Here is an 18979-nt window from a genome sequence, read left to right on the forward strand (position 1 = left end):
GCTTTCAAAATGGTGGAATACCTAAAATTTCTATCCATCCAATTAGTGGGAGACTCCCAGTTGGTTATCTCTTCCATCTATGGAGGGGATGTTGTTTGGCAAATCTCCCCAGTTTGTGATGACATTGCAAATGATTTGAGATCACACAAAAATTGGAGATCATTCAAAAAAATTGATCGATCCCAAAATCGATTCGCGTACTTTATAGTGCAATGGGCCTCTACAAACTCTATGTTTGGTAGCATTTCATTAGATATTATTCCTACTAGTATTTTGTTTATTGATAGTAAGAAAGATTCTCTTTAAACATTTGTATTAATTTCTTTTCTATAATATGCAAGCTTGCTTTAAAAAATAAATAAATAAATAAAGTCAAACTGCTCGCTAGGAGAAATATATGCAAGGCGTATGGAAATTTTAGAGATCTATTTAGACGTAGTCAACCTAGACTGACATATTTGACAAATTTTACAAATAGAACTTGACCCGGACCATTACAACAAATCTGAATTTTAGGTACGAATTACATTTTTTCTCAAAAACGATTATTTAAAATGAAATTTAAATTTCATCACAAAACATATGTGATGATCCGCTTTTACGTGTATTTTCACTGAAGGGTTGTTTTTAATTTAATTAATATATTGATTTATTTATTTTAAATTAATGTATTTAAATTGGTTTTTATTTATTTGATGTTGTGTTTAATTTATTTAGTCATTTTACTATTTTAAAATCGTTTTTGGCGGATCTGTTTTGGTTTCCGGAATGAGGACTGGACCTCATTTCTTTTCCCTCATCTTTTCATTTTCTTTTCTCTTTTTTCCTTTTCTTTTTCCTTTTCTTTCTTTTTCTTTCTTTTTCTATCTTTTCTTCTTCTTTCTTCTTCTTTCTCTCCCGCGTACGCTGAACAGCTTCTCTTTCTCCTTACCGTCACCGCCCCTTTGACCGCCCGGTTCTCCGCCATCTAGCTGCCGTGTAGTGCACCACCCCCACCATTCTCTTTCCCTCCCACTAGAGATCATCCCAACCAATTTTTAGAGCCATTGGACTAGCCGTTAACCGCCACGAGCCCCTGGAAGTCACAGCACCTCCCCTATTTTTCTCCCTTATCGCCGGTTGCTTTCGCAGCCCAGAACCACCGCTCACCTGCGGCGTGGCCTACACCACCCACCCAGTTTTCTTCCCCTCTCATCGGTGAACATCCCCACCAAGTTTTACCTCCATCAGAGCCACAGTTAGGCACCACGAGCTCCTCCAAGCCACACGATTTTTCACCGATTTCGGTGCCGTCGCAGCACCTCCAGTCACCATCTCTTCACAACTTCTTCCCCTACCTCTTGCCTACCTAAACCACCCATTTCTGGCCTCGATCCGTTGCCGGAGCAGCTCCCACGAGCTCAACTCCGATTTGAGCTTTTTCCGCTTCCTCCGCCGTTTCCACCAACACCCACGGCCAAAACTCGTTTCCTTTAGCTTCATAAATATCTCAAGACCATTCTCTATCAATTTCGTGCCTTGGTTTGTCCCCATTCGAAAATGGGTAATTTATTACCCAGGGCCACAGTGTAAATTACACTGTTACGTTATTTTTCCTCCGCCGTTTGTAATGCCGTGAGCTTTCAAAAAATACCATATAGCGCTGTAAGTATTTTTCTAACTCTACTTTTAGATTTAAATGTATTTTTCTCATACAATAAATATTTGCCGTTGGTTGGCTGATTCCGGACTGAGTCCGAAGAGTTCGGGGGTCGGATGGATTGAGGACGGAGTTGCTTGATGTGTTGATTTGTGATTGGTTGGTTATTTGTGCCAAGAGGCGTGCATTACATATTGCATACATGTGCATTTTATTTTAAATTGAGAAAATCCTGTTTTATTGGCGTAAATGCATTTTCGGGTGCGTGTGTCTTACGAGCCCAAGCCGGAATGGGTTATTATCTCGGTGGAGCTCCTCTGGTCACTCGGGAGCGTAATATACTTAGTGACGTCTCCTGAGTTGTCGCTGGATGACGATGGGAGCGGGGTCTAGAGGATGCTTGGCTACGAACGCGCCGGGTGCAGAATTGGGCATTGCTCTACGCACCGACTCTGTGGCCCTTCACTGGCAAGGGCTAGAGGATGCTTGGCTACGAATGCGCGGGGCGCGAAACTGGGCATTGCTCGTTTATGTGTCACATGCATGGTCGTTACCTGCGGTGTGGCACAGGAGCCAGGGCGTGTAGATGACCCCTAGGGGAGGTCATGATGCATACGGATTAATTGGTTAACGGATATGAGTTGTATATGGGCCAAATGTGACTTTTGGCGGGATATTTGGAAAGGTTATATGGTTTTATGGGACATGTGGATTGCATTCTTTCATGCATATTGCTTGAGTTAATATGTTTTTATGTAGTGGTGTTTGGATTTTACTTACCTGCGGCACCATTTTTGGTACCGTAGATTTTGATGCAGAGTTAGAGGAAGAGGAGGAGGCTGAGCCCGAGGATGCGGCTCCGCCGGAGTTCTAAGTTGGGTTATGCTTTGTATTTAGCTTTGAAATAATATTTGTGTTTTGTAATATTTTATTATGAATGTTTTGAATAGTTTTGTATTAAATTAAGAAAAATTCTGGTACTTAGTTATATGGCTTTGCTATTCCCTGCGTGTTTCTTCGTGCACATTTATTACTTATACACACACTTGGCACTCGTCGATAGGGTGGTGACCCGGGTTGTCATCATCCAGACGTCTCGATTTCCCCGTGTCAGTGCTTGGGGATTTGGAGGCGTCACAAGTGGTATCAGAGCGGTTTGGCTCTGGGTAAAACCACATGTCCCGTAGGAAGTACCAGAATGTTTTTAAAGTTGTGTTTTAAAACCTATTTTAAGTAAAGTTGCTATTTGACATGTTTTATTTGTTTTATTTATTTGAGCTTGTTTGCTTGTTTTTATTTATTTAATTATGTTATTGCATGTTGGTTTCTTTTGTTTCTTGCTATGTGGTGTTGGTTTTGGTTTTTGGTTTTATGTTAGTTTTATTTGTTTTCTTAAAGGGGGTCAAAGGTTGTGTTGTGGCAGGAAAAATGGTGAGACCAAGGAAATCTACTCAGGAGCCACGGGACGATACATCGAGAGATGATTCCATAGCCCAAGCGATAAGACAGATGACTAAGTTCATGCAACAGAATTTTAGGCCATAGCAGGGAGGGCCTTGGCCACAATAAGGAGGACCTTGGCCACAACCAGGAGGTCCTTGGCCACAACAAGGAGGGCCATGGCTACTACCTGGTGGGCCTAGTGGAGAGGTGCAAGCTGGGTGCACCTATGAGCGCTTTCTGGTGCATAGAACTCCACACTTCACTGGAGAAGAGGATCCACTTCAAGCTGGAAAATGGGTCAGAGACTTGGAAAGAACTTTTGAGGTTTGTGGTTGCACTGAGGTGCAACAAGTACTCTATGCCAGCTATCTGTTGCAAGGCACCGCTTTTGATTGGTGGAATACCAAGAGAGTAATGCTGGAATCAGAATTGGGATCTTTCGCCGCTGTGACCTGGCAGCGCTTCAAGAAAGAGTTTAATGATCGCTTCTTTCCCGCTTCTGTGAGGCTGCAAAAGGCAAGAGAATTCTCAAGCTTAGTCCAAGTGAGCATGTTCGTGGAACAGTACGCCCGAAGATTTATAGAACTTGGGTGATTTGCTCCCCAACTCATCGCCACATAGGAAATGCGAGCCGAGCGTTTCCAGGAGGGTCTACGTCCTGATATACGCCGTATGGTGGTTAGCCACTAGATATCCACTTTTCAGGATTTAGTGGATGTGGCCACTCTTGTGGAGCGAGAGAATAATCTGAGTATGGGCTCCCCTCTAGGACATAAGAGGTAGAGTTTTTCTGGTGAAGGAAGTAGCTCGGGTTTGCCTCAAAAATTTGTTCAGCGGACCGGGACTCGACCTCAAGCGGCTTCAGGTGTACGTATGGGAGGACGGGTGCCAATTTGCGAAACTTGTAATAGAGCTCATGAGGGCGAGTATCGGCTGAGTGGTGGACCCCAGTGTTACCGATGCGGCCAAGTGGGACATATTGCTCGTGAGTGCCCCGTCAGAGTTCAAGGAAGCCGTGGAAGTAAACGTGGTGGAAGAACAAATCCAAGACAAGTAGTGTAAGCCCGGGTTTATGCTGTCACACTCGGAGATATTGATGATGAGGCACCAGCGACCCATGATGCTGGAGTAATTACAGGTATGGATTTAATTTAATTTTATGTTGGATTTGATTTCTTCGTGTATTTAGATTTCATGGGTTTATGTGTTTGGTTCAGGGAGAGTCCGTTTATATGAGTTTTATGCTTGCACTTTGTTTGATTCCGGTGCTTCACAGTCGTTTGTATCTTCCACATTTGCTTGGATGTGTAATTTGATCATGGAACCTTTGCCGAAGTCATTGGTAATAGCTCTACCCAATGGTGAAATGGTATGGTGTCAAGGTTACTTTGGGTTGCCCATTAAGTTTTGATGGAATGTTCTTGGATGCTGATTTGGTGGTGCTTAAGCTGTTGGGTTTTGATATCATTCTCGGGATGGATTGGCTATACCGATATTCTGCGAGTATTAATTGCAGAAGTCGGGTAATTAGCTTTTAGCTTCCTGATGGTGATTGTCTGGAATTTGCGGGAAGTAAGTTAAAAGAAAAGCCGGTAATTATATCAGCAATTCAAGCAAGAAGAGAGATTGCATGGGGAGCGGATGCATTCTTAGTGGTGTCTATGCTGTCTGAGAAGAAGTCTTTGGTAGACATTCTAGTTGTGGAAGAATTCCCCGATGTGTTTGTGGATGACTTGCCTGGACTTCCCCCTGTTCATGAAATGGAGTTTGTTACAGACTTGGAACCTGGAGCGGCTCCTGTACATAAAGCTCCTTACCGCATGGCACCGGCAGAATTAAAAGAGTTGAAGACTCAGTTGCAAGTGTTGGTTAACAAGGGGTTTATTCAGCCTAGTACTTCGCCGTGGGGTGCGCCAGTGCTGTTCGTTAAAAAGAAAGATGGAACCCTCCGTATGTGTATCGATTATCGGGAGTTAAATAAGGTGACCATCAAGAATAAATATCCTCTCCCACAGATTGATGATTTATTTGATCATCTTCAAGGAGCAGCTGTGTTCTAGAAGATTGATTTAAGGTCAGGATACTACTAGTTGAGGATCAGAGACAAGGATGTGCCCAAAACTGCTTTCAGGTCGAGATATGGGCATTATGAATTTAAGGTGATGCTGTTTTGTTAGCCAATGCCCCTGCTGCTTTCATGGATTTAATGAATCGGGTATTTAGGCCTTACTTGGATTCCTTTGTGGTAGTATTCATTGATGATATTCTGATTTATTTCCGAGATGTTGAAGAGCATGTGTATCATTTTCGTCTGGTTCTTGAGAAATTTAGAGAACACCAGTTGTATGCCAAGCTCAGCAAGTGTGAATTCTGGTTGGAGGAAGTCAAATTTCTTGGGCATGTGATTTCCCGAGACAAAGTGGCTGTTGATCCTAGTAAGGTGGAAGCCATTTTGTCATGGCAACATCCGACAACAGTGCGCGAGATCCGAAGTTTCTTGGGACTTGCCCGGTATTACCGAAAATTTGTGGAGGGATTTGCTCGCCTATCCGGACCTCTCACAGCTTTGACTCGGAAGAATGCAGAATTTGTTTGGTCAGATAAGTGTGAGAGAAGCTTCCAAGAATTGAAGAATAGGTTGACGACGACACCAATGTTAGCGCTTCTAGAACCGCACAAGCCATTCGTAGTCTTCAGCAATGCGTCTAAATTAGGATTGGGTTGTGTCCTTATGCAGGAAGGACGGGTTGTTGCTTATGCATCTCGTCAACTAAAGGACCATGAGAATAATTATCCGACGCACGATTTGGAATTGGCTGCGATTGTTTTTGCTCTTAAGATCTGGCGGCACTTTTTGTATGGGGAAGCTTGTGAAGTATACACTGATCACAAGAGCTTGAAGCACTTGTTTTCCCAGAAGAATCTGAACATGAGACAAAGGCGATGGCTGGAGTTAATCAGTAACTACTAGTGCGAGATCAAGTATCATTCGGAGAAGGCAAATATAGTTACTGATGCTTTGAGCCGAAAATCGCACTTGGAAGATGAAGCCAAGTCGTCAGAATTAGATTCTTTGCTTTGTGGGATGAGAAGGCTCCTTATTGAGAGTTCACAGCAAGTGGAGGTATTATCTTCAGTTCTTGATATTCGGGTAACTGATTTTGAGGAATTGAAGACTCTTCAAAGGAAGGATCTGAAGCTATTGGATATCAAAAAAAGAGTAAGAAAATCTCGAGGGCCGTTGCATTACAGTATGGATAAAGATGGAATTCTTCGGCTCCGAGATCGTAGGGTGGTCCCCAAAGATTCAGAATTCAAGGAGCGGATCATGGCAGAAGCTCATGCGGCCCCTTATTCAGTTCACCCTGGCAGTACGAAGATGTACCGGGACTTAAAGAAAAATTATTGGTGGGATGGAATGAAGAGGGATATTACGTTGTATGTTGAGAAATGCCACACATGCCGTCAAGTCAAGACTGAGCATCAAAGACCTGTTGGTATGCTCCAACCCCTCCCTATTCCTGAGTGGAAGTGGGATGACATCACGATGGATTTTGTAGTGGGGCCGAGAGCTCCTAGTGGAAAAAATTCTGTTTGGGTGATTGCTGACCGATTAACGAAGAGTGCTCATTTCTTGCCTGTCAATAACACTGATTCCTTGGGTAAGTTGACACGCTTATACGTGAAAGAGATAGTGCGGCTGCACGATATACCGAAGAGTATTGTGTCGAATCTGGACCCAAGGTTCACGTCTCAATTTTAGAAAAGTTTGCAGGCAGCATTGGATAGTAAGTTAAAGTTCAGTACTGCATATCACTAGCAGATGGACGACCAATCAGAGCGCACCATTTAGACCCTTAAAGATATGTTGCGGGCATGTGTCATCGAATTTCAAGGGAGTTGGGAAAACCACTTGCCACTCATAGAGTTTGCGTATAATAACAGCTTTCATGCGACCATTCAGATGGCTTCTTATGAAGCTCTTTATGGGAGGAAGTGCAGATCGCCTTTGTGTTAGGATGGAGTCGGGGAGAATAAGATAATTGGACCCGAAATAATTCAAGAGATGCAAAGCCAAGTTTAGATTATCAGGGATAAAATGGCGGCAGCTCAGAGTCGTCAGAAAAGCTACGCTGATACGAGGAGGAGAGAGTTATCATTTGAAGAAGGTGATTGGGTTTATCTCAAAGTCTCTCCCATGAAAGGAGTAAAGCGTTTTGGTAAAAAGAAGAAACTGGATCTGAGATATGTCGACCCTTTTCAGATTTTGGAGAAGGTAGGGTTCGTCGCCTATAGAGTTGCTTTGCCAGAATATTTTGGGGATATTCATGATGTCTTCCACGTATCATCCTTGAAGAAGAGCTTTGGACAACAAGAGCCGCGCTTTGTCGACCCAGAGAGTATTCAGTTGCAACCGGACCTTACTTATGAGGTTGTTCCGTCTCAGATCATGGATTGGAAAGAGCAACAGCTGAGATCCAAGACGATACCTTTGGTAAAGGTGGCATGGGGAGATCCGTTAGCTCAAGATTTCTCTTGGAAGCGAGTAGCAGACATGAGGGAGCAGTACCCTACTTGTTTGAGTAATGATGGTACGTTTCTTAATCTTGGTCACAGGTGGTTTATGTGATATTATGTGGCTTGTTTCAAGTTGGTGTTTGATCTTACAAATTTCAAGGACAAAATTTGTTTTTCAGTGGGGGAGGATGTGATGACCCGCTTTTACGTGTATTTTCACTGAAGGGTTGTTTTTAATTTAATTAATATATTGGTTTATTTATTTTAAATTAATGTATTTAAATTAGTTTTTATTTATTTGATGTTGTGTTTAATTTACGGTTTTTAATTTTATTTAGTTGAGTCATTTTACGGTTTTAAAATCGTTTTCGGCGATCTGTTTCGGTTTTCGGAGTGAGGACTGGACGTCATTTCTTTTCCCTCATCTTTTCTTTTTCTTTTATCTTTTTCTTTTTCCTTTTCCTTCTTTTTCTTTCTTTTTCTTTCTTTTCTTCTTCTTTCTCTCCCGCGTACGCCAAACAGCTTCTCTTTCTCCTTACCGTCGCCACCCCTTTGACTTCCTGGTTCTCCGCCGTCTGGCCATCGTGTAGTGCACCAACCCCACCATTCTCTTCCCCTCCCACCAGAGATCATCCCCACCAATTTTTAGAGCCATCGGACTAGCCGTTAGCCGCCACGAGCCCCTGGAAGTCACGACACCTGCCCTGTTTTTCTCCCCTGTCGCCGGTTGCTTTCGCAGCCCAGAACCGCTGTTCGCTAGCGACGTGGCCTACACCATTCACCCAGTTTTCTTTTGCTCTCACCGGTGAACATCCCCACCAAGTTTCACCTTCATCCGAGCCACCGTTAGCCACCACGAGCTCCTCCAAGCCACACGGTTTTTCACCAATTCCGGTGCCGCCGCAACACCCCCGGTCACCATCTCTTCATAGCTTCTTCCCCTACCTGTTTCCGACCTAAACCACCCATTTCTGGCCTCGATCCATTGCCAGAGTAGCTCCCACGAGCTCAACTCCGATTTGAACTTTTTCCGCTTCCTCCGCCGTTTCCACCACCACCCACGGCCAAAACTCGTTTTCTTTAGTTTTATAAATATCTCAAGACCATTCCCTATCAATTTCGTGTCTTGGTTTGTCCCCGTTTGAAAGTGGGTAATTTATTACCCACGGCCACAGTATAAATTACACTGTTACGTTGCTTTTCCTCCACCGTTTGCAACGCCACGAGTTTTCAAAAAATACCATATAGTGCTGTAAGTATTTTTCAAACTCTACTTTTAGATTTAAATGTATTTTTCTCATACAATAAATATTTACTGTTGCTTGGCTGATTCCGGACTGAGTCCGAGGAGTTCGAGGGTCAGATGGATTGAGGACGGAGTTGCTTAATGTGTTGATTTGTGATTAGTTGGTTATTTGTGCCATGAGGCGTGAGTTACATATTGCATACATGTGCATTTTATTTTAAATTGAGAAAATCATGTTTTATTGGCGTAAATGGATTTTTGGGTGCGTGTGCCTCACGAGCCCAAGCCGGGATGGGTTATTATCTCGGTGGAGCTCATCTGGTCATTCGGGAGCGTAATATACTGAGTGACGTCCCTTGAGTTGTCGCTGGGCGACGACGGGAGCGGGGGCTAGAGGATGCTTGGCTACAAACGCGCCGGGCGCGGAACTGGGCATCGCTCTACGCACTGACTCCGTGGCCCTTCGCTGGCAAGGGCTAGAGGATGCTTAGCTACGAACCCGCGGGGCGCAGAACTGGGCATTGCTCGTTTAGGTGTCACACGCGTGGTCGTTACCTGCGGTGTGACACAGGAGCCAAGGTGTGCGGATGACCCCTAGGGGAGGTCACGGTGCATACGGATTAATTGGTTAATGGATATGAGTTGTATATGGGCCAAATGTGACTTTTGGCGGGATATTTGGAAATGTTATGTTTTTGGGCCAAAGGGGATTTTTGGCATGTGTGGAAAAATTATGATTTTATGGGACATGTGCATTGCATTCTTTCATGCATGTTGCTTGAGTTAATATGTTTTTATGTAGTGGTGTTTAGATTTTACTTACCTGCAGCACCATTTTTGATACCGTAGATTTTGGTGCAGAGTTCGAGGAAGAGGAGGAGGCTGAACCTGAGAATGCGGCTCTGCCGGAGTTCTAAGTTGGGTTATGCTTTGTATTTGACTCTGAAATAATATTTGTGTTTTGTAATATTTTATTATGAATGTTTTGAATAGTTTTGTATTAAATCAAGAAAAATTCTGGTACTTAGTTATATGGGTTTACTATTCGCTGCATGTTTCTTCGTGCACATTTGTTGCTTATACACACACTTGGCACTCGTCGATAGAGTGGTGACCAGGGTTATCATCATCCAGACGTTTTGATTTTCCTGTATCCATGCGTGGGGATTTAGGGGCGTCACAACATAAATGCAATGTTTTATCCATTCAAACAAATAAATACTTGTTTAAACTATATTTTCTGGGACCAAACATAGAAACCAAACAAAAGACAATATTTTGGCAATTAATATATATAGGGTCGCTTGAATATAAATAATTATAGATGCGTTAAACTTTGAATAGCTAGCAATTAATGTAAATCAATAAACGAACGGATAATTGTACGAAGAAACATACAAGAGGATTTTAGGGGCTGAGGGATGCAATTAGCACCTAAAAACAAGAAGGATAATATAGGAAAGATAAGAAAATGATACACAAAGAGGACGCTTTTCCATTCGTCGACTATCGATTTGAGCTGGAATTCGATCCAAAAGCAATATATATTAATTAAACTTAGCAATTACCAACCAAACCATGAATAACTTGGGTCGAGCATTTCAGTTATTGGAAGAAAATTCCATCTCAGTCTTCTGAGCCTCTCAGTCGTCCTATTCGCTGACACAGTTATAATTGTAGGGATGATGGACCAAAACTGAAGGGATCCACAAAACAGAAGAAGTACAAGATTTGGGATCCTAGCATTCGGGAAAATGGTAAATATTGAAATATTATAGCACAAAACAAGGAATGCAAGGGGTATGTGGAACAAAATGCGAGTAAACCCAGAAGGGAGAAGGAAGATCATTGTCATGCCTGTTATATAAAACATAAGGCTGTTTGAAATGAAGAACAAAAATGAGTTTGCAGTGCTCATGACTACCGTTCCTGCATGGTGTGGTGGTTGGCTCACTTCATTGTGGTCTTTATTAGCATTGATCGTGCTTCTTGTATTGAACTGATCGATTCCAGGATTGAAGTTTTCTTGCCAAACTCCTCCTGGAGGGCAGACTGCTGCTTGGTACGCAACTGCTATTACAAGTGTAGCAGCTACCAACAACAGATTGCGTACCTCATTTGTTAATTTCGTTCTCTGACGAAACTTGCATATGTGGAACCTTTCATAAATTGAGATAGGGGATCTAAAATAATCTGTCAGAGATGGAACTTCATCAGGAAGAGACAACGCACTTGAAGCTCCGGCACGACATAGCAAGTCCTTGATCTCTTTGTAGTCAACTTGTAACATCATTTGATGTTGCAAGATGTCTAGAGCCGTATAACCCTCTGAGTTCTTGATGTTTTTTTCAACTGATGCACAATTGACTAAGCACTTCACAACCTGAACAATGCAGAGACTCATAATTATTGATCCCAGCACGGTAAATATTCGACGATACTAATTAAACTACTCCCTTACGTACCCTAGATCTCCAAAGAAAAGTCCGACTGGTAGAAACAAAAAGGGACAAAATAAAATCTAGCTACTGGAACCATGAGTAATAATATCACTTGAGGAAGAGCTGAGTATATGCTTTGGAGATTGAATTCTTACAGATAGCCAGACCTATGCTCGACGAGATAGATACTTCCATTATTCTAATTGTATATTCCAGTAGAAGAAAATATGGATGGACAGAACTTGCCTGGGGTAGATTTCTTGATACCGCAATGTGCAATAAAGTGTTGCCTTCGTCATCCCCCCAATTCAGTAACTTCCTTTCCCACGAGTCGGCATGTCTAAACCAAGCACGTCGAAGCCATCCCACCATGTATTCAAAAGCATCGAACCTGTTGTGTTTTAGTGCAATATGCAAGGCAGTCTCCCTTTGAGTTGTTACAACTTCAAGGGATTTGGGGCAAACTTGTAGAAATGCATGCAGAAGATGGAGGTTTCCAGTTTGTGCTACATAATGCAAAGGAGTCGCACCGCCCTTTCCTTGGACACGGACAAGGTCCTTATCAGCATCAATTAGCCGGAACACAAGGTCGGTGTGGTCATATTGCAAAGCAAGGTGCATGGGGGTGAACCCATCTTGATTGAGCTTCGTAGCAAAGGATGGCTTTAACATGGCGATCTCCATGGCAAACCGGGTCTGTCCAGCAGATGCAGCAGCGTGTAAAGGAGTGTCAACAAATGAAATCTCATTGATGTCGTCTAGGACTTTTGCATGCTTTTGTATCGAATAGTACAAGAGCTCAATGTTTCCTTCCTCAGCAGCCCGCTTCAATTCCGGATCCATTCTGAGGCGCCGAAGGCTATTCAAGAAAATGCGTTAAGCTTTAAAATGAAACTGATTTTCCCAGCTACTGTAAGGAGATTCAAGAATTACTCGTGGCAAAAGATGCGTGGCTGTCCTCTTCTTATCATGAAGGGGTGGCGGATTGGAACCCGGTGAGGTCAATGTTCTTGCAAGCTAGTGATGGCGGGCTGACTACGAAAGAACCCCGAAGACTTCTATAATTCCTGAATTTCTCGAATCTCTTCACACCTTTTGGGTCGGGGTCCGCCTTTCTTTGCGGTGACTTTTAGTTCGGAGTAGGTACCTTCTGATTGCCGAGTCCAGACAAAGAAAGAAATTAAAGTGAATTAAGGCGACTAGAAAAAGACGATCTCTGGTCCGTTCGTCGAGAACGCCGCCGCCATGCAAATTTGAACAAAAAAAAGTCAGGTAGTTGTAACAGTACTTCTCATTTATCTTTGATCTCTTTTACTCCTCTCTTGTTAGTTAACTTTGATTGTGATGCACTAGTCAATAAATCTCATACCCGAGTTTTATAAAGAAAAATTTATGCTATTAATTTATTTAAACTAAATTTTTTTTATGATGACTTACTTTTACGTATATTTTTATTGAATGATTACTTTTAATTTAATTAATATATTAGTTTATTTATTTTAAATGATTGTATTTTAATTAGTTTTTAATTTATTCGATGTTGTGTTTAATTTATTTAGTCGTTTTACGGTTTTTAATATCGTTTTCGGCAGATCTGTTTTGGTTTCCAGAGTGAGGACTGTACCTCATTTCTTTTCCCTTATCTTTTCTTTTTCTTTTCTCTTTTTCCTTTTTCTTTTTCCTTCTTTTCCTTTCTTTTCTTCTTCTTTCTTCTCCTTTCTCTCCCACGTACGCCGAACAGATTCTCTTTCTCCTGCCCGTCGCCACCCCTTTGACCGCCCAGTTCTCCACTGTCTGGCCGCCATGTAGTGCACCACCCCCACCATTCTCTTCCCCTCCCACCAGAGATCATCCCCATCAATTTTTAGAGCCATCGAACCACCCGTTAGCTACCATGAGCCCCTGGAAGTCACGGCACCTGCCTGTTTTTCTCCCATGTTGCCGGTTGCTTTCGCAGCCCAGAACCACCGCTCGCCGGCGGTGTGGCCTACACCACCCACCCAGTTTTCTTTCCCTCTCACCGGTGAACATCCTCACCAAGTTTCACCTCCATCCGAGCCACCGTTAGCCACCACGAGCTCCTTCAAGCCATACGGTTTTTCACCGATTTCGGCGCCGTTGCACCACCTCCGCCCACCATCTCTTCACAGCTTCTTCCCCTACCTCTTGCCGACCTAAACCACCCATTTTCGGCCTTGATCCGTTGCCGGAGCAGCTCCCACGAGCTCAACTCCGTTCAGCCTCTTTTTGGCCTTCGATCGCTATTTCCACCACCACCCACAGCCAAAACTCGTTTCCTTTAGCTTCATAAACATCCCTAGACCATTCCCTATCAATTTCGTGCCTTGGTTTGTCCCCGTTCAAAAGTGAGTAATTTATTACCCACGGCCACAGTGTAAATTACATTGTTACTTTGCTTTTCTTCTGTCGTTTGTAACTCCGCGAGCTTTTAAAAAATACCATATAGCGTTGTAAGTATTTTCCAAACTCTACTTTTAGATTTAAATATATTTTACTCATACAATAAATATTTTCTGTTGATTAGCTGATTCCGGACTTAGTCCGAGGAGTTAGGGGGTTGGATGGATGAGGACGGAGTTGCTTGGATTCTTGTTTTGTGCATTGTGGTTGCTTTTACATGGTACATGCACATGCATTTTATTTATTTGAGAAAATCATGTTTTGTTGGCGTAAATGGATTTTCGGGTGCTTGTGTCTTACGAGCCCAAGCCGGGATGGGTTATTATCTCGGTAGAGCTCCTCTGGTCATTCGGGAGCGTAATATACTGAGTGACGTCCCTTGAGTTGTTGTTGGGCAACGACGGGAGCGGGAGCTAGAGGATGCTTGGCTACGAACATGCCGGGCGCAGAACTGGGCATCGCTCTACGCATCGACTTCGTGGCCCTTCACTGGCGAGGGTTAAAGGATGCTTGGCTATGAACACGTGGGGCGTGAAATTGGGCACGCTCGTTTAGGTGTCACATGCGTGGTCATTACCTGCGGTGTGGCACAGGAGCCTGGGTGTGCGGATGACCCCTAGGGGAGGTCATGGTGCATACTGATTAATTGGTTAATGGTTTGAGTTTGATATAGGCCAAATGTGACTTTTGGCGGGATATTTGAAAAAGTTATGTTTTTGGGCCAATGGGATTTTTTGGCATGCGTGGAAAAATTATGGTTTTATGGGACATGTGCATTGCATTCTTTCATGCATGTTGTTTAAGTTAATATGTTTTTATCTAGTGGTGTTTGAATTTTACTTACCTGCGGCACCATTTTTGATACCGTAGATTTTGGTGCAGAGTTTGAGAAAGAGGAGGAGGTTGAGCCCGAGGATGCGACTCTGCCGGAGTGCTGAGTTAAAGTCTGTGCTTTGTTGTTTGGTTTAAAAACAATATTTTTGCTTTGTAATATTTTGTTATTATGTTTTAAACAGTTTTGTATAAATTAAGAAAAGTTCTGGTACTTAGTTTTGACTTTACTTTTCGCTGCGTGTTTCTCGTGCACATTCGTTGCTTATACACATTTAGCACACGTCGATAGGGTGGTGACCCGTGATGTCATCATCTGGACATCTTGATTTCCCCGTGTCCGTGCGTGGGGATTTGGGGGCGTCACACTTTTCTATGTATTTTAATATATATGAATCTTTATTAAGGTGGTAATTTTAACATATATAATTTTTATGTTTAAATGAGAATTAGAAAAATAAATGGAGGGAAGAAAGGTACACTTGTGTTTGGGTATTATTGATCTATCCTTTAGTATTTTAAATGTTGTATTAATAAGTTAATTTCCTTTAATCATATCACTTGGTTTGGTAGGTAGGGAAATATCTCGCATTTGCCTTAATCCTTGCTGTCCATCTCCTAAGATTACTAAGCCCCCATCATGTAAGGTCCCTTTGCCATTGGGAGGCCCTTTTGGTCTTCACTCCCATGCATTCATCCTTCCATTTCTTAAGCCGATTTCTTCACTCCCAACAAGAGATCCAGCCGAAAATCTCTTAAAGAAGAGAGTCCAATGCAATTAAGCTCCTTGAATTAAGTTTTGATTTGGGGGATTTCGATTCTATAGATCGTAACCTAGGGTTTCTATGCAAAAAATTTCTCTCGTAGTGTTCTAGCCGAGAACTTTGAAATTTCCTCTTCCATTTCTTTTTGGATGCTCGGTCTTGCACTTTGAAAGGAAGGATATGTCAGGTAATGTTTCTATTCTCCATGATTTCATGTGGGTTGAACTGTGCTAAGCAAACCGATGCCATGAGTTGGGGGATTTTTTCCCAAGGCCTTAGGCCCACGAGGACTGGCCCAAACCAGGCATTAGGAGGGTCCCCCATACTCCAAAGGGCCTAATTAGAAACTTGGCCTAGGCCCACAGAGTTCCTCAACAACTCAAATGGGATTTGCGACCCATGTAAGACAGGCATACCTGTCTTAGTTAAAGTCTCTAGACAAACTTACATTCATATCCTTAGTTACAGAATTTTGCGAAGGACTAATACAAATATCAATGTCTTCAGGATTAGAGGTAGGAAATAAATCCTGAAAGAACTCTTGGAAGGAATGGCTCATAAAATCAGAATTTGAGGAAGTATTACCATACCTATCAATAATCTTGGATATGGTATTTGTCTTCTTTCATTGAGTTGCACATTAGTGAAAGTACTTTGTGTTCCTTTCACCATCTTTGGGTTGTGCTTGCTTTACCCCTTGTTTCCCTCTAATGTGTTCCTCCTTGAGTAATGCATTTGTCTCTTTCTACAGGTTACTGATATCATGATTAAGCCTCCCATCATTAGCTTTTTGCATTTGCTTCAATTTCTCAAGCTTAGCCGATATAAGCTTATTTTACCCTTTCTGAAAAGTCTTTCTCTATTGCTTTAGTTTTGTATGACATTTTTCTAGGCTTGTGGTTACACCAGATAGTAAGTTTTTGCAACATCTCCTAGACATCCAAGCTTCCTTGATAGCTTCAATACATCCTATTTGTTGTGCCCAACAAGCCTCATATCTGAAGGCTTGTGATCTGAGTAATTAGCAGCCAAAGTTGACACTAAAAAATGTTTAAAGGTATTTAGCCATTCCAAATTACCAAAAACCTGATCCAATCTTTCTCTGGTAAAGTTTGCACCTTCCCTGCTATTACACCAAGTATATTTATCACCATCATGCCCCAAGTCTTTCAAATCACTTTCCTTAATAGCCATTCTAAATACTTCCATCTGATCATAAGACCTCCTTACAGCAGCATATTTTTCATTTTGAAACATGATTTCATTGAAATCTCCCATGCACAACCACCCTACATTTTGAAAAGGCTTGAGAGCTCTAAGCAAACACCAACTTTCCTCCCTCTTTGTTGTCATTTAGTTCTCATAAAACCCTGTAAATATCTACAGCTTTCCATCAATGGGCATAGTCACTTGGATTGAAATGTGCCACCAAGTAAAAGAAACTAAATCAATATCAAGATTAGATTTCCATAATAGAGCCAGACCACCACTGCACCCTTTACCAAAGCTATGGTCAAAATCAATTTGATTCTTGATAATCTCAGCTTTCTTCCTTTTACATTTTGTTTCAATAAGAAAAAATAACTTGTGGGTGCTTAGTCACTAAATGGTAAAGTTCAAGAACTGTTTGAGAGTTTCCAAACCCTTGACATTTCCAACTAAGACAAATCATTGGCCATATCAATCTGCACACTTAGTAGGGGTGAGTCTCACTTTCTTATTCCTCAACTCACTTCCTTCTACCAAATCAATTTCATCAACTAACTAGGGCCTGTTGGTTGCGGGCCCATTAGGAGAGGCCCAAGTCAAATGCTAAGTTTTAGTAGATAAGTTTCGTTTCTAGGCCCTTGCCCTTCTTCTCCATTTAGTAACTGAGATTGAGTGAGGCTTTTCAGTAGAGACCCCCTGAGATTCTCCTTGTGGTTCCTGATCCAAGGCATCAATAGATATATCAAAATCTTTGGCCAAGTCTTGGCCAGTTATAACCTCTTGCATCTACATATTTTGATTTTCATTGAGGCAAGTCAACTTGTCACAGAACACCACCATTATAGGATCACTGTCATTAACTTTTTCAATGGTTTCTTTTTCAGTAAAAGCAACTTCTGTGGTTAGAGATCCCTCTGCAGATGAGGCACCATTATCACTCCTATAATTTCTCTTGTTGTTACCATCATTGGTTTTGTCAAACACATTGGAGTCCCCATTTCGACAGGAAAAGCTGCCTTGGTTTATGCTTCCATATGTTTTGGAAACTAAACCACTAGTAGACATTGGTAATGCCCTCAAACAAGTACCATACTGACTTTGTCCAGTTTGCTCTCCTACAGTTATGCATGAGTTATGGAGATGCCTTTTTTTTTTTAAGAAGTGAATGAGACTCCAATTTTATTGATAGCTCTTATTTATGGTGGAGGAAAATCATGATTACAAAGTAGACACCGGGGGGTTACATATAAATAAAAAGACATGTACCACATATCAGATGCCTTATTGTAAATAATAAGGAGTTATGGAGATGCCTTATTGTAACAACAAAAATTTGGAAGCCTTTCATATTTGAAACAAATCCATCGCTTGTTGATGTTAACACATAGAAATGTACCACGTATACGAGATTTGGTAATGTTGACTTCCACTCTCACTCTCAAACAAGAACCCTAGCCAACTCCTTCCTGACTAGCATCCACATAAATAACTTTGCCAATGGATGAGCCAATCATAGACCACATTTCTAGAGTCATAGCTGCTAGTGGAATGTTGTGTGTTTGAATCCATAGTGATTCATATATGAAATGGATATCTTGTGATGATAAGCTTCCATCAAACTCTTGAAAATCCACCAGGTCTATCAAACAACCACGATCTACCCTTTTAGGAGCTTGTCCCTATCCCCAAGATGTTGAAACTCCACCAAAAACTTATTATCACCCATGTCTTTAAAAATGATCCATCCATATGGTCTCCAAACTTTGGATAAAGTTGATCAAAAAGCCTCCTTGTAAAATGACTTGTCAGAAATGATCAAAGCTAGAAAACATTGTTTTCCACGTAAATTTGAGACATCAACAATATCTTCTGACACAACCAAAAAATGGCTCTCTTCTTCCATGAGTGTTAGCCCCTCCCACTGCTTTGTTAGCTCCTTCTCCATCCCTGCCTTCTCTTCTTGTTGGGAGGAAATCCTCCAAGAGACACCAACTTTGTTCTCCCAAAGTAGAAAAATCTCACCCTTTCAAAGAAAAGAGAGGACCTCCAGCTAAATTGATTTCAAAATCAATTAGAGTGTTTCTCCCTGATTATTAACTTAAATGTGGTAGACGCATGAATATTTTCTATAAAAAAATAAAAACATATGACAAAAGTGAAATATATTTGCAAATTTGATGGGTACCAAGGTGGACCAAGTCATAAAGATCTTTTGCAAGTTCTAAATGGGCAATCACAAGATTGAGAGCTAAGAAGAGCAAGGAAGCTATGTAAGGATGGGTTTAATTCACTTGAGATAAAGCTAGCAAGAGCCAAACACTTAAGATGAGCTTGAGAGAAGGGGATATAGTTTTCATCTATATGATACGCTATGGAAGATATGACTTGGGCTTATTGTTATTGAAGGTATTGGATTTGTTTATTTCATTAAAAGAGCTTTCAATTAGTTATAGGATAATAGTCTAGA

At 41.8% G+C, this 18979-nt stretch overlaps 1 protein-coding gene across 1 annotated transcript; it reads right to left on the reverse strand.

Moving 5' to 3' along the window:
• Positions 1-10410: 10410 nt before the first annotated feature.
• Positions 10411-12130, reverse strand: LOC122282285 (ankyrin repeat-containing protein BDA1-like). The gene is made up of 2 exons (XM_043094241.1): positions 11534-12130; positions 10411-11229 (listed from the first exon to the last, which is right to left on the reverse strand). Exons 1-2 carry the CDS (start codon positions 12128-12130, stop codon positions 10411-10413), a joined length of 1416 nt encoding a protein of 471 aa, XP_042950175.1.
• Positions 12131-18979: the final 6849 nt, after the last annotated feature.

Source organism: Carya illinoinensis, chromosome 11 (assembly GCF_018687715.1).
Source record: "Carya illinoinensis cultivar Pawnee chromosome 11, C.illinoinensisPawnee_v1, whole genome shotgun sequence".
In the NCBI taxonomy this organism is placed as follows: Eukaryota; Viridiplantae; Streptophyta; class Magnoliopsida; order Fagales; family Juglandaceae; genus Carya; species Carya illinoinensis.

Bases quoted from the DNA above. Each gene is read 5' to 3' on its own strand.
- LOC122282285 (XM_043094241.1), bottom strand. From the start codon at position 12,130: ATGGATCCGGAATTGAAGCGGGCTGCTGAGGAAGGAAACATTGAGCTC. The intron at 11,230-11,533 runs GCAAGTTCTGTC...TGCATTGTTCAG, and splicing joins TATCAAGAAATCTACCCCAG to GTTGTGAAGTGCTTAGTCAA.